The sequence below is a fragment of the Microtus oregoni genome, unplaced genomic scaffold, assembly GCF_018167655.1.
Source record: "Microtus oregoni isolate MIOR12 unplaced genomic scaffold, Mior012 000011F_ref0000422, whole genome shotgun sequence".
Lineage (NCBI taxonomy): Eukaryota > Metazoa > Chordata > Mammalia > Rodentia > Cricetidae > Microtus > Microtus oregoni.
The window spans coordinates 12329181-12343481 of record NW_024543070.1 but is presented as its reverse complement, the minus strand read 5'-3'; the positions used below and the strand labels follow the sequence as shown (position 1 = coordinate 12343481).

General features: G+C 41.2%; 1 protein-coding gene across 1 annotated transcript in view; it reads right to left on the bottom strand.

Annotated features, from left to right (window-relative positions):
* Window positions 1–1572: 1572 nt before the first annotated feature.
* LOC121453303 (leucine--tRNA ligase, cytoplasmic) overlaps window positions 1573–14301 on the bottom strand; it is a 50915-nt gene continuing 38186 nt past the window's right edge. Inside the window, exons 26-32 of the mRNA XM_041659966.1 lie at window positions 13946–14086; window positions 13266–13376; window positions 12044–12154; window positions 9911–10015; window positions 8717–8812; window positions 7361–7493; window positions 1573–1949 (exon numbers count right to left, since the gene is read on the bottom strand). Coding sequence (XP_041515900.1) covers window positions 1744–1949; window positions 7361–7493; window positions 8717–8812; window positions 9911–10015; window positions 12044–12154; window positions 13266–13376; window positions 13946–14086 — 903 coding nt within the window. The 3' untranslated portion in view covers window positions 1573–1743. The remainder of the gene's footprint in view (window positions 1950–7360; window positions 7494–8716; window positions 8813–9910; window positions 10016–12043; window positions 12155–13265; window positions 13377–13945; window positions 14087–14301) is intronic.

The following is a 14301-nucleotide window of genomic DNA, read 5'->3' as shown; positions in this document are numbered from 1 at the left end:
AAAAAAAAAAAAAATTCTCACAATATATTCAGGTTATGTTAACTTCAAAACCAAAGTATAAAATAATTTTATATATAATTCTATGGAAAGATATTTATATATAATTTTAGAGAAAAATATTTCCTACTATATTAGAAAAAGGAAATTAAAACATAAATAAATTAATTGCTTCTTTTGGAAAGAGATATAGAAAACATAACCAAGAAATTAGATAATAATGTTTAGCTATTAAGTGGAAACACAGCGTGAGAGTTTTGTGAACGGATATAGCTTTGACTTTCAAGCCATGTATTTTACTTATTTAAAAAAGAAAAAGCAGCAGGCTAGAGTGATGGCTCAGCAGTTAAAAACTCTTGTTTCTAGAGCTGGCTCCCAGTGGCCTTTCCCTCCTGCTCCAGGAAATGAAGCTGTCTTCCGGCCTCCACAGGCACAGACGCACACGCACGTGCATAAACCCACACTCAGGGCACACAAGTGCACTAAGTTGAAAATAGAACAATTTTTTTTAAAGAAAACCATAAAGCTGGACATAAAAAAACAACAAATGGTATAATTAAAACCACATATAGAGCTGGGCATAGTGGTGCCTGCCTTTAATCCCAACATGCAGGAGGCAGAGGCAGGAGGATCTCTGTGAGTTTGTGGCCAACCTGATCTATAGAGTGATTTCCGGGACAGTCAGAGCTACACAGAGAAACTCTCTCTCGAAAAACAAAACAAAAAGCAACTGATGGAAAAGCAGATACAGACATTTGTCCCCTAATCAACATGCACACACCATGGTACAAATACCCCCTCCACATACAGACACACACCATACATAGACACACAATAATAAGAGTAAATTGAAAAACAAAAATGTTTCCTTGGGATCCATAACTCCTAGTCTAGCTCAGGTTCAGGGGCAGATCATGTCTCACGGGAATAAAACAGAGAGTAACAGCAAAACACCCAGTGTCCTCTTCTGTCTGGCACATAAGCATGTGCATAGAGTTCTCCACACATACATGCACATCCACTACACACATGCTCACATCACACTCATAAAAGTAAGAAATGGAACTAGCCTACTCACTACTGTCTTTTCCTTTTCTTTTTGCATGTTCATTTCAACACAGGGTTTCTCTGTGTAGCCTTGTCTGTACTGGAACTTCACTGTAGACCAGGCTGTCCTGGAACCAGAGATCCTCCTGCCTCTGCCTCTGCCTCCTGAGTTCTGGGATTAAAGGCGTGCACCACCACTGCAGGTCATCTAAACAATTATGTTATCAAGAGCTATGATGCTCCTTAACCTGCATAAACAGTAAAAAGCATAATTCATAAAAGGGACACACCAACAAGAGGGCACAGTGGACATGCTTAGAATCCCAGCATTCAGGAAACTGAGTCAAGAGGATCATGAGCTCTGAAGCCAGCCTGGGCTACAGTGAGACCCTTTCTGAAACATAAAACACAGACCCAAAAAGGGGCATCCTGATACTTTTGTGTAAAGATTAAAAACTCCTAGGAAACAGAATTATGTGTTAAAAATAAATAATGTAGCACAAACCATTTCTCTTAGAGGCCCAAAGGTGAAAAAAATGCGAAGTTTATTAGATTTAGAAATCAAAGATGAATTGGTATAATTATGATTACATAAAGAATCCAGCAGTTAGAAATGAAGTCTATTTAGATCTAGCTTGAGAGTCTCAAGGCAGAAGTAACTTAGAAATCACATTAAATCTCCAATTTGCACGAGTTTTCTCAGTGAACCAGATAGACCATTGTGTCGCCAATATCCATGCGTAGCCCGTTCTCAGTGAGGTGAACTTTCTTGCTCTCTAGGTCCACATGAAAAACGGCACTCTCAGAAATGAGCGTCTTCTCACTGTGTTCCCTCCCGAGGACCGGAACGCTTCGAGGCCCCAGCAGAGGATTGTCAAACCGCATCAGTTTCACTTTGGAAAGATCTATAGCAAAAGAGATCACCAACATGAGTATCTGCATATAGTCACTGACACAATCTCATAACAGCCAAACACAGGCATTTTCATCAGATTCTTAGGACCCGGCCTCAGAAGCAAAGCTAGCATCTTGTAAACTTCATCCCCTCCCAGCTTTATACCTGAACCAAACAGTCAGAGCGTCTGTGTAACACATCTGAACACCAGACCAAGGGGGAAGAAGAATAGTGTTCTTTTTTAAGTGCTAACCTACGGTTTACATCACCTTTACATGCTCCCCCAAGCCTCTGGTGCTCTGGACGCACTCTGCTGGTGAAGGACCTTCTCTGAGCTATTTTTGGAGGAGTCATGATCACTGTGAAAAGCAGGACTACCTATTTCTTCTGTTGTTCAAGAGACAAGAAGTGCTTATAGCACAAGTTGATGAGAACCAGGAAGAGAAGGAGGGGGTAGAGAGAGGGGCAACTTTGAGATGAGCTCTAATCTGACTGGCATCTGGTCTACTGTTGTGCAACCTCGTCATACAGCTCCTCACAAACAAAAACAGAAAACAGCAACCCAAAATCAAACAAGCACTTATCCTATGGATAAATTTATGATTCAACAATCTAATCAAAAAATTTATTTAAGCAATTCTGAGACTTTCAACATCAAACAATTTTGCTTATATACGGGGGAAACACTGGCACAAACGCTCGTCCTAGGTCTATGTCATTCCGAGCAGTGTGGTCAGCTATGCTTCACCTGCCCCTCCCCAAATGACATTTCCTACATTACTTCCAAGCTTTTCTAAAATGATCACTGGGTGGTCTGTGAGCTACATCCCCTCATGGCGTCTCAAGAGGACAAAGCTTAGCTCTATAAGGGATAAGAGATCAAAGAAGACATTAATGCGGCTGGCAGTCATACCCAGAGTACAAGTCTTCCAGGCATTCTCCTCTCTCTGGGAAACAAAGACTGAAAGGCAGCAAGTTTAGAGAAGAGCTCTCAGGGCTTACAGAGCAATTACCTGCATCTGCCATAAAAGCAAACCCTGCCTGCGAGTATTCCGAGTTTCTGCTCCAAGACAGAGCACAAGCCCTGAAACCTCAAACAGGAGAGACAGCAGTCTTCCGCAAGCCTTCATCTTGTCTGGGCGGGTACAATCCATGGTAACAGCTATTGCAGTTTCACTGGAACATCAGTGGCACCAAATATTTTGCTATAGAAACTGTAACAAGTTCTGCCAGCAGGTTTTACACATTCACTGCAGCTCTCTCTCACAGTCTCCCCTCATCATTTCAACCAATTCTAATTCAAACTATTTCAAAGAAACCTTAACACTCAATCAGCCTTCTAAGTGACAAAACGCATTTGCTTTCATGTTTTGCCATGTGGTTCATTACTGCCAATAAATTCGTAGGGTTTTCTTAGTGGCCTTCCTATCTATTCTTATCCTAGATCTCTCTCATCACTGAAAATGTTGAAATTTAAGCCTGCAACTACACAAGATTTAAGGCACTTAGAGAAAAGATAAGAGCGACTGAAAGTCCCTGGGGACTGGTAATATGAAATGGAGTCTCTCACCTCCGAGTTATTAGTTCATATGTGGCATAGGTGTGAGTGATTTAAAGTCATTATCATCAAGAGTTGCTCAGTGGCCTTTGTGGAGGGAAATGATGGTTTGAGAGAGTTTCTCCCAGCCCTCGATCATAATCACCCTCAATACAATTGGCACTAATTGGACTGCTCGCTGGCTAGTGCAGCAGACAGACTATGAAGTGTGTTATTGAATTGAACTGTTTTTCTATCCTACATACTCAATATGCTCAACCCTCATACATATCAAAGGAACACGAAGGCCCACTGAAAGTATCAAGGTTAGATCCCTTCTGGTGATTCTCACACAAATACCAATTTCGAACTTCGCTAATACATCTATCCATTTTCCAAATTTATAGCAGCAACTAACACGAAACTTAAAACTGATTCATACTCACTGGATATATTCATAGCTTGTAAAATAAAAAGAACGATATCAGAGGCTCCATGAGAAAAGGCAACAAATAGACAGTAATGCCAGCACAGTTCTGAGGAACCCAGTCAGTGCACGGAGTACCTTTAATAGGAATTTAAACATCTTTAAAAAAATTGCCAGGCAGCGATGGTGCACAACTTTAATTCCAGCACTCAGAAGGCAAAGGCAGGCTAATCTGAATTCAAGGCTAGCCTGTTCTATAGAGCCAGTTCCTGGGTGGTCAGGGCTATACAGAGAAACCCTGCCTGGAAACCCCCCCCTCCAAAAAAATAAATAAAAATTATTACATTTATTTATTTTGTGAATCTTTGTGTATGCATGCCATAGCACACATGTGTAATTCAGATGACAATTAGGTTTCTCTTCTTCCATGACAAGATAGGGACCAAGGTCATCAGCTTAACAAGTGCCTTAGCTCACTGAGGAATCTCATTGCCCCCAATTTAATACTTTGCAATACAATTTTCAATGCAGAAACACATCCTCTAGTATACCACAACCTCATAATAAGATCCCATGAGTTCCCACAAATACCGGTTTTCTTTAAAAGCCATTCTAATGGCTTTAAGGACTATGTATTCTTCCTATTAGAAAATTTGTTGAAGACTGAACAAAAGCAATACAAATATGAAGAGACAGAACATGGCTTCCTAGATATTCATACTTTCAAATTTTCAAGTCCTGCTTATTTGCTCCAAAGGCATACGTACCATTCTGTGGTATTTCACCGGGAAATAAATGCCTATATGAGCTAGAGAGATGACTCAATAACTAAGACACTTGTTGACCTTGCAGAAGACCCAGGTTCAGTTCCCAGCACCACAATCACCTGTAACTCCAGTTACAGGAGATCTGACACCTCTTTCTGGCCTCCATGGACACCTTCACTCATATTGTGAACATTCATAGACTCAGACACATACATACACACATAAAATAAAGAACAAATCTTTAAGAACACGGATGAATCTTGGAAAACTGGTCTTTTATTTTAAAGATTCGATATGTTGTATTAGTAAGCTTTTGTGTGTGTAGTATATGCATGTATGCGGGTGAACTCATATGTGTATGTGAAGGTCGATGCTGAGTGTCTTCCTCTGTCACTCTCCACCTTATTATTTATTAAGAACCTGGAGCTTGCTGTTTCAGCTGGACTGGCTGGATACCTGAATGCCATCTGTCTCCCCTCATCCCCTCAGCTTTGGGGTTATGGTACATGTTACTGCACCTGGCTGGTTTTCTTCGATTTGGAATATTGGTGCTGGGATCCAAACCCAGGTCTCACATCTGTGCAATAAGCACTTTACAGACTGAGCTGGCTTCTCATGTCAGCCCATCGGAGACAGTTTGCTTAGTTAAAGGAAAACTGCTGCTGGGCAAAGTAGCCCATGCCTGTAGTTGCAGCTACTCAGGAGGCCAGGGAGGAAACTGCTTCAGTCAGGTCAGCGCTGGACAAGAGTGAGAAGTCATGTCTTTACACACACACACACACACACACACACACACACACACAAAAGCTTACTAATACAACATATTGAATCTTTAAAATAAAAGACCAATACTACTTCTGTGAAGTACCTAGAATAGGTGGGACAGTGAAGAATGGTCAAAAAGGACTAGAAGGAAACAGGAAGAGGCAACAGGTTACCCAAACTAACACATTTTTGATTGCTATCAAAAAGAAAAGAGGGCCAGCAAGACGGCTCTGAAGGTACAGGTGTACACAAGCCTGATGACCGAAGTCTGACCATGTATGTGCACTGCACATACGTAACAAGTAAGAGTCATTAAAAATGAGATCTAACTCAACGGGAGATCCCTGCCTAGCATGTACAAGAACCTAGATTCAAACCCAGCACTACAAAGAAATGAATACATAAAATTAAATAAGAAGACCAATCCTGGGGGCACACATTTGTAATTCCAGCAGTTAGGAGGCAGAGGCAGAACTGCCACAGGTTCAAAGCCAGCCTGGTCTACATGGCGAGTTTCAAGTCATCTAGGGCTTCACAGTAAGAGTCTGTCTGAAAATAGACAATGAGGGAGAAGAGATGGGAGAAATGGGAGAGACAGATATCACCTAAAAGATGAACATCAACATTAGTCAATCTTTATAATCCTGAAGAAAAGTCCTAGAGACACACTAAGCTGCCTCTCGTGTCCACTCCTGGACCTGGCTAGAGTGATGGGTCATTTTCACTAACCTGACAGCATTAAAAATCAGGGGAGCACAAATCTGGATATGTAAGGGCATTTCCATAGACGTTCAGCTGAGGAGAGAAGTCCGACTCTGAATGTGGGTGGCACTGGCCCGTGGACTCGGGTCCCAGGCTGACTCAGAAGGAGAACAGAGAGAAGACAGCTGAGCATCAAAGGCTCTCCCGCCTGCTTCCTGACAGCAAATGTACTGTGACCAGTGCTTCAAGATCCTGGGCAACGGCCCGCCAGGTCTTTGCCACTATCCTCTACACCCTCAAACTGGGAATCAGAATCAGTCTTTCCCCTCTTAGGTTGCTTCTTGTCAGGTATTTTTTCATAGCAACAAGAAAACTAACAAATACACTGGGTACTGAAAAGGAAGGCCACAGCACTGAGAGGCAGAGGCGGGCAGATCTCTGTGAGTTTCAGAAAATCTGGTCTACATAGCAGGTCTCAAGCCAGCCAGGGTTGCATAGTAAGACCTTCAGGGGAGGGGAGAGGGTGTTTATATTGAATTTAATCACAGAACATATACTTCTAATCTAGATCAGAAATTGAGATTGTATATGTATTTTGCCTAGAGAAACACAGTTTAAAAGAAAAAAACCAGAAGGTTTGGAATCCAACAGTTTGAATTCTAGGCTTGAGATTTTCCAGCTGAGTAATTTCCCTTTGTGAGCTTCTATTCCACTAGCTATACAAGGGGGATGAGGATGAGGATGACGATGACGATGATGATGATGACGATGATGATAGTTATGTTGAATTTGTAAAAGGATCAATACACTAATGCATGGAGGATCTCAAAACCTCATTCTAATTCTCCTCTTTCCCTAGGAAGAGACCCAGCTGGACAACTTAGTCTAGAATAGTAAGGGTATATGTTTCTAAATTTGAATTACCTCTAAAAGACATAAATCACTTGTTGTAATTTAGAACCAGACAGGATACTGAAAAAACTATCCAATTCAAAGAACTCACAACACTGAAAGAGAACCAGCTAGGCATTTACGTGACACAAAGTTACCAAACTACCTAAGCCCAAGCAAGACCAAAAAAAAATCTAGGTTTCCAGTTTGGGGCTCAATTCTCTTCCCACGGTGTTACACAGCTGTCAGAAGAGCTCTTTCTGTCCCTTCGACTTACAACTCATCCATACATGAGCTTCTGCTACGTAGGAGCTTCAAGGGAAAGATTTTACCTTTGATTCCTCGGTCCATTTTCATTAAGCGTCTGATTATGGAATCACAGCTGTCTCCTTGCCTGACATCGATTCTAGTTGAGAAGTGGCCATTGGATGGCTGGGGATTTACTAGGAAGATTGACACACCAGGCTAGGAGAGTAAAGATATAAGTTATGACACATTAAACTTGAATACTGCCAAAAATAAGGGCAATCTCTACTATATTTTCAATACCCACTAAAGACATTTCTAATTCTGCATAAAATCATGACAAGACACGACAGAAAAACTGGGTGAGCTCATGTTTCCACCCAGAGGGCTTGGGAAACAGACTACAGCTGCATGTACCAACCCTGCTGACAGACTGTAACAATAACAGCATTTTCTCTCCCATGACTACCATCGCTTGTTCAACCTCTCTACTGCAGGTCAGGCACCGCAAGAAACACTTTATAGACATGGCTTCCATCCCCCAAGGGAACATTACAGCTCTATAAAGAACACTATTTTATTTACTCATTTCTGTGGGCCAAATGACTGCACTTCTACAAGCCACACTGCAAGACGATGAGAGAATGATCACAAAATAAACTCAGAAGGTCTCCATGAATATGATTACCCTACTCTTCCAAAATAAACCACTATTTTCAATTAAATATGGTCAAAGGAACAACATTCCTAAGTGCTCTATTAGGATATTAAGGAGTCATAATTGTAGTACAAATCTGAACGGATTCTTGGAGGCTAAACAGCATCTATAAGACTTTAACACTTCTACCAAAAAATAAGAGGTAGGAGACAATTCTAGCATTAAGTTGATGAACCTGCCTGGTCTAAACCAAAAAGCAAAAAAGCTTGCACAACAGCTAAGTAGGCGGAATAGGACATTCGAAAGTTTTGTCACTGTTTAAAAGTTTTACCCTTTTCTTTCTTTCTTTGAGTAAAAATCAGGTTCAGAGCTGGGCGGGGGTGCATATGCCTTTAATCCCAGCACTCGGGAGGCAGAGGCGGGCAGAACTCTTTAAATTTAAGGCTAACCTGGACTACAGAGTAAGTTCCAGGACAGCCAAGGCTATGCAGAGAAACCATGTCTCAAAAACCAAAAAAACAAACAAACAAACAAAAAAACCCAACAAAACAAAATAAAACAAAAAACCCAGGTTCAGAACATCTTACTTTGTTTTTTACAACTACAAATAATAAACAATACTACCATACAATATAACTAGTACTGCACAAGCCAGAGCAACAGAACACCTATGTTCTGCCCCATTTCTAACCCTTCAGATTCACTTCCTTCCACCTATGAACGACGGGTGCTGCTCTTGTCTAAGCCTAAGAGGCAATGATTCAATACGGCTTCTTCAACTTACTTCTGTTCTGAAAACATTAAGCGGCTTCCCAGGACAACAGTCTTCCCTGACTTTATCTTCTGCTTCAGAGGCAAACTTGACTTCTATATGTTCTAGCTAAATGGATGGGGAAACAAAAGTCATGAGTAGCACTTAGTATGACAAATTAATCACCACTTCATTTCATTCATCTCAGCTTCACTTAATATGAAATGATCTGCACAATTTTATTGTTTTCCTTATAAATGTTAAATGAAATCTACAATCTGTTATCAACATTCATCTTAGCTGTTTCATGGCATTGTTCTTTACACAACTGTGTCATACCAGAATCTGGCTCTACCCACCAGCATGAAAGCTTCCACCTAAACAACAGAAGCTCCAAAGTTTATCATTTCAGATGCCACATAAGCAGAAGAATAGCTCAGTAATATAACACACTGCAGATTTCTGAATAGATGACTCTGAGGTGTGTGCCTACTGTCCACATGAAAAGGACCAAAAGGAGTTTCTGACCTACATATGAGCATTTGGAGATATACACAATACAGACGTCTACTAATCCTGGACTTCATGATCCACAGGCCTAGCCAGCATAAGGCCTGGGGTCAATCACCAGTGGCAAATGAGCAGGGATGACAAATAAAACAAATCCTCACATAGAACTCTCCTTCAGCTCTGTGGTCCTGAAACAGTCCTCAGTCGCTCTAAACCTACGTGGTTTCAGTGTCTTCACTATCATTAGAACCACATTCTGAGTCTTCCAGCAGTATTCTCAAGCAAATTAGTTTTCCTTTTGCCTCAGCTAAGGGAAGGCATTTTTAGATTCCGTGTAAGCTGTGACTGAGAATGGACCGGGACCACAGATGATAATTAAGTCAATTCTGTAACTCTGAGATCTGAAACTGGGACAAAAACACATGCATGGATTCTCCTAAGTACTTTAAAGATAATCCAGAGAGAATCCCGAGCTACACGCAGCCCATGTTTTACATATAAGGTAACTGATAAATGAGTAAGGTGACAGATCATTCTTTCTGCGACTTTTATATCCACTCATCTACTTTCATCTGAAAAACATTTAATTATATATTTAGTAAAAGTTCTAAAGATTGAATGTGATGTTTATGAAACGTATCCTAACAGGCTGTAGAGTTGGACTGTAGCTTTATAGGAAACCACAGTAACTAGCTATACAATTCCTGGCCCTCTTACCTCAAGAGAATTGGTTAGGTAGACTATATTCTCCGTAAGTACTGCCTGCTCATCAAATTCCAACTGTAAATCCAAGACTCGAGGCCCTTTCTTCTCCATATTTTCCTAAGAGCCAAATGATTTTGAAAAACAAAATCATATTAAAAACATGCTTAAAAGAATCTGTCATTAAGTAATCAATCATTGATAAGAAATGTTTTACATTTCATCAGGTAAAGGAAAGGCTTTTGACTCAATGGGTTTCCCTTATCTATGTTTGCTTGTTAAAGAAATTACCTGCTCAAAATAATTACCATGTAAAGTAAGATTTAAGGAAGTACTGAAAACACTGGAAGGTATGGGATTTTCAGGCACTGAAAATAAACACGGTTTTAAAACTGTGCATTTAGATGACTTATTGTACAAACCACAGAAATCAAAGAAATTTACAAAAAAATCTCTTTAGCTAATATTTTTTTAATTTTCCAAGAAAACAAATATTAAAAATCCCAAAGATATGCCTACAAAGCTTAAAGAAAAACTGACACTATCATACTATCTAGGTATTCAGATAATCTTGTCATATTCAAAAAACAATTTCTTATGCTTTATTTTCTCAACATTAAATACTTGCTACTCAAAACATAACCTTAGTGATCCTTCTTAGTAAGTACAACTCCAGCTGTGTAACACAATGTGTTAGCTTCCTGGGAAAGTGGCCCCACATGATTCTACTGTCCTCTGCTTTAGGTTACCAACTGCAGTCGATCAGTGCCTTTATACAGGGAGTGTGAGTTACTGACCTGTGTGCACTGCAGGTGCCCACCTGTCCTTCCCCCGTAGGGACACAGCACAAAGGCAGGGGCCAGTGCTGCTCTAGCTTCCCAACCCTCAGAACCACAAGACAAAGGAACTCCTAGTGTTCATACAAATGGGTAGGATGCTTGCCTAACATGGACAAAGCACTACATTTAACTGCCAACATCACAAAAAGAGAAAGAAAAAAAAATTATCCAGTCTGTAATAACCTGTTATGCAGAAAAAGATGGACTAAGAGATCACCTAAGTTCTGTTTCCTTTCCCACAAAAGTACTAGAAAGGCGATTTCTTTGGAAACGGGCTCTTGTGTAGCCCTGGATGGTTTTGGGTCCTTGAAATTCTTATCCCCCTGGGTCCACCTCACAAGTACTGGAATTATAGGTGTGCACCATCGCATCTGGTTTAATGTGGTGCCTGGGATCAAACCCAGACCTATGGACATGGTAAGCAAGCTCTCTACTACATGGCCACATACCCAGCCCAAGAAAGCCATTCTCTTATTCTCACATCATCAATCACTTCAACATTTACAAACCACTGATGTTTTGCTTGGGAAATCAAAAATATTATTTAAGAATATATTACTTCTGGAAGTGGACACATGCCTTTAATCCCAGCATACAGGAGTAAGAGGCAGGAGAATCTCTTAGTTTGAGGTCAGCCTGGTCTACAAAGCAAGTTCCGGGACAGCAAGGACTATACAGAGAAACCCTGTCTCAGATTAAAATGGAGAGAGAGAGGAGAAGAGTGGTAGAGAAAGAGAGAGGCAGAAGCAGGTAGATCTCTGTGAGCTTGAGGCCAGTCTGATCTAAATAGAGTTCTAGGTTAGCCAGGACTACATGGTGAGACCCTGTATCAAAAGAATTAATTAAAAAAATAAAAGAAAAATCTAATACTGAGATCCTAAAGAACTCAACTCTTTCATAACAAAGAACTCACTAGCCTACTGCTCTAACCACTAATCCGAACGTAGCCACTGTCACTGCAATGCATGCAGCTCAGCTAATCCACAGAAATGGAGACATGTCAGAGGGATCCACTGACCCCAAAGAACACACTTCTTGCCAAAATCGTAAAGGGAGAAGGGAGAGCACAGGAATAAATCAGTGCAGCAATTCTAAGCCTAATTTTCTTCCAGAATACATATTTTAATATTTTCAGCAACCCTGCAGGTAAATTCAAAATCTGACTGTTCATGTCTCACAACCACTGACTGAAGAGTGCTATTTCAGCATGTCACTGGGGGAGACTGTGAAGGCTTTTCCCTTTCCCTCTTCTGTCCTAGCTAACCATTTCTCAAATGGTCACAGCTATCCAAAGTCCATACTCACTTACCTTAATCATGGCAACAAACGGCATAACTTTCTTCATATATTTCTTCAGTTCTGGCAAATTGCCTAGTTCACAAGCAATGACTTTGTTATCAGGCAATTTTCCACTGTTGGCCTAAAAATGGGAGCAGGAGAGGAGTGTAAAGAGAAGCATTTAAAAGATGATATGAAACCATGGGTCTGCCTGCAGGAACTGTGCCAGCTGCAGAAGGCGGCTGCTGGAGGAGGTGCTCAGCCCAGCACCATGAAGGGTAAGTTCAGTGGCTGATGCAGAAAGACCCTCGCTTCTGAACAGCGGCTTAGGAAACACACGTGCAGTGCACTGAATATCACCTTTCCTAATGAAAGCAACCCCTCCTGGTAAAAGGCTGATGCTCTCCAGTTCAAAGACCTTCATTTCACCGGTCAGGTTAAAATGGAAAGCAATACATTTCATACACAAAACATTATATATGAAGACTTCGGGGGAGTGTGAGTGTGTGTGTGTGTGTGTGTGTGTGTGTGTGTGTGTCTGTCTGTCTGTCTGTGTGCACATGAAAGCAGGTGCCCATGGAGCTGAGAAGCATCAAATCCCCCTGGAGCTACAATTGCAGGCAGCTGTGATCTGCCTGACATAAGTACTAAGAACCGAACTCAGATCCTCAACAAGAGCCATCTCTCTAGCCCTGAAATATGACTGCTTTTGAATACTCTCCTGTCGGGGGAAGAAAGATTCCCTAGTTTCTGAGGTCAAAAATAATATCATTTCTATCTATTCAAAATAACACACACACAAAAAAAAACAGTTGTCATAGATCACCAGTGGACAGGCATGTACATGGTGCACAGACATATATACATGCAGGCAACAACTTAAAATAATAAACTATACGTACTATAATCATACAGATAAAAATATTAAAAAGAAAGAAATGTAGGGGCAAGAGTAGTAGCACACCTTTAATCCCAACACTCAGGAGGCAGATGGCGGGGCCTCTGTAAGTAACTGGCTGATCGGGAGGATAAGCCATAGAGATGTTGGAGGACTGAGGAAATCGAATAGAGAGGGACAGGAAGAGAAAAGGGGGGGCAGAGGAAAATTTCCAGGGCTTTTGGATTGGAGAAAGCACGGAGAACAGGGTCAGCCAATCACCGACTCTGTCCTTGATTCGGGTAGCTTTCCTGGCACAGTAGATTGACACTGAGAACAATCCTCCCACAAGAGTAGTAAGGGAACTCAATATCACCTCAAAGTGGCTTCGCAGGACGGACAGGGTGATGTGCTGCCAGAGAGGGTAGTTCTTTGCCACGTAGATAGTGCAGTGGGAGGGCCTCTGTGGTGGCTGTTTGTCAGTCTTCTGCACAGGAGAAGAAAAAACACATTGGTTCTTATGTAAACCAAAGACGAGAACACTCAGTGCCTAGACAACCACCGTGACAGGTGGAAATGCATCCTTCAGACCCTTAACAGCTAAAACATACACGCTACAAACCCTTAAACAGTTAGAACATACATCCTTCAAACCCTTAAGAATTAAAACATACATTCTTCAGACCCTTAAGCAATTGGAATATGTACGTTTCAGATTCTTAGCAGTGAGAATATACATGCTCCAGAACTATGTCCGCAGTATACGCAGCAGTACCCATTTTAATCACTAGTTTACTATCTAACCACATACTGTAAGAAATAATCTTTTTTAAAAACTGGGCTAGAGAAATGGCTTGGTGGTTGGGAGCACTGGCTGCTCTTCCAGAAGACTTGGGTTCAATTCCCAGCACCTACATGGCAACTCACAACTGTCAGTAACTCCAGTTCCAGGATAGCCAACACGCTCACAAAGGCATACATGCAGGCCAAAACACCAATCACATAAAAGAAATAAATTATTTTTAAAAAAAAAAACTGTTTAGAGGATGACTTCACCTTTCCTTTAGCTGGCATCATATAATTCTTGAGCCGTAACCTAAGGTCATGTGCTACTTCCATGAGATACTGTGAAGAACGGATCAAGGATTCATCCACGGGGCCTGCCACAGGCCATGAGGCATTCATAATTGAATCAGGCTTAAAAAAAAAAAAAGATTGAGTGAGATTAAACAACACTTGCTTTCCAGGCCTTGCTTACAGTTTCACACCACGGCTACCATCTGGAATTGTGTGCCCCGAGTTCAAACCTGACTACACATAGCACACTTCTACAGTCCCTGATCTAATGTTCCCTGGAATTCAAGCTGTGAAGTCTGACTCTACATTCTTAATTAGCATCCATTTGTACAAGC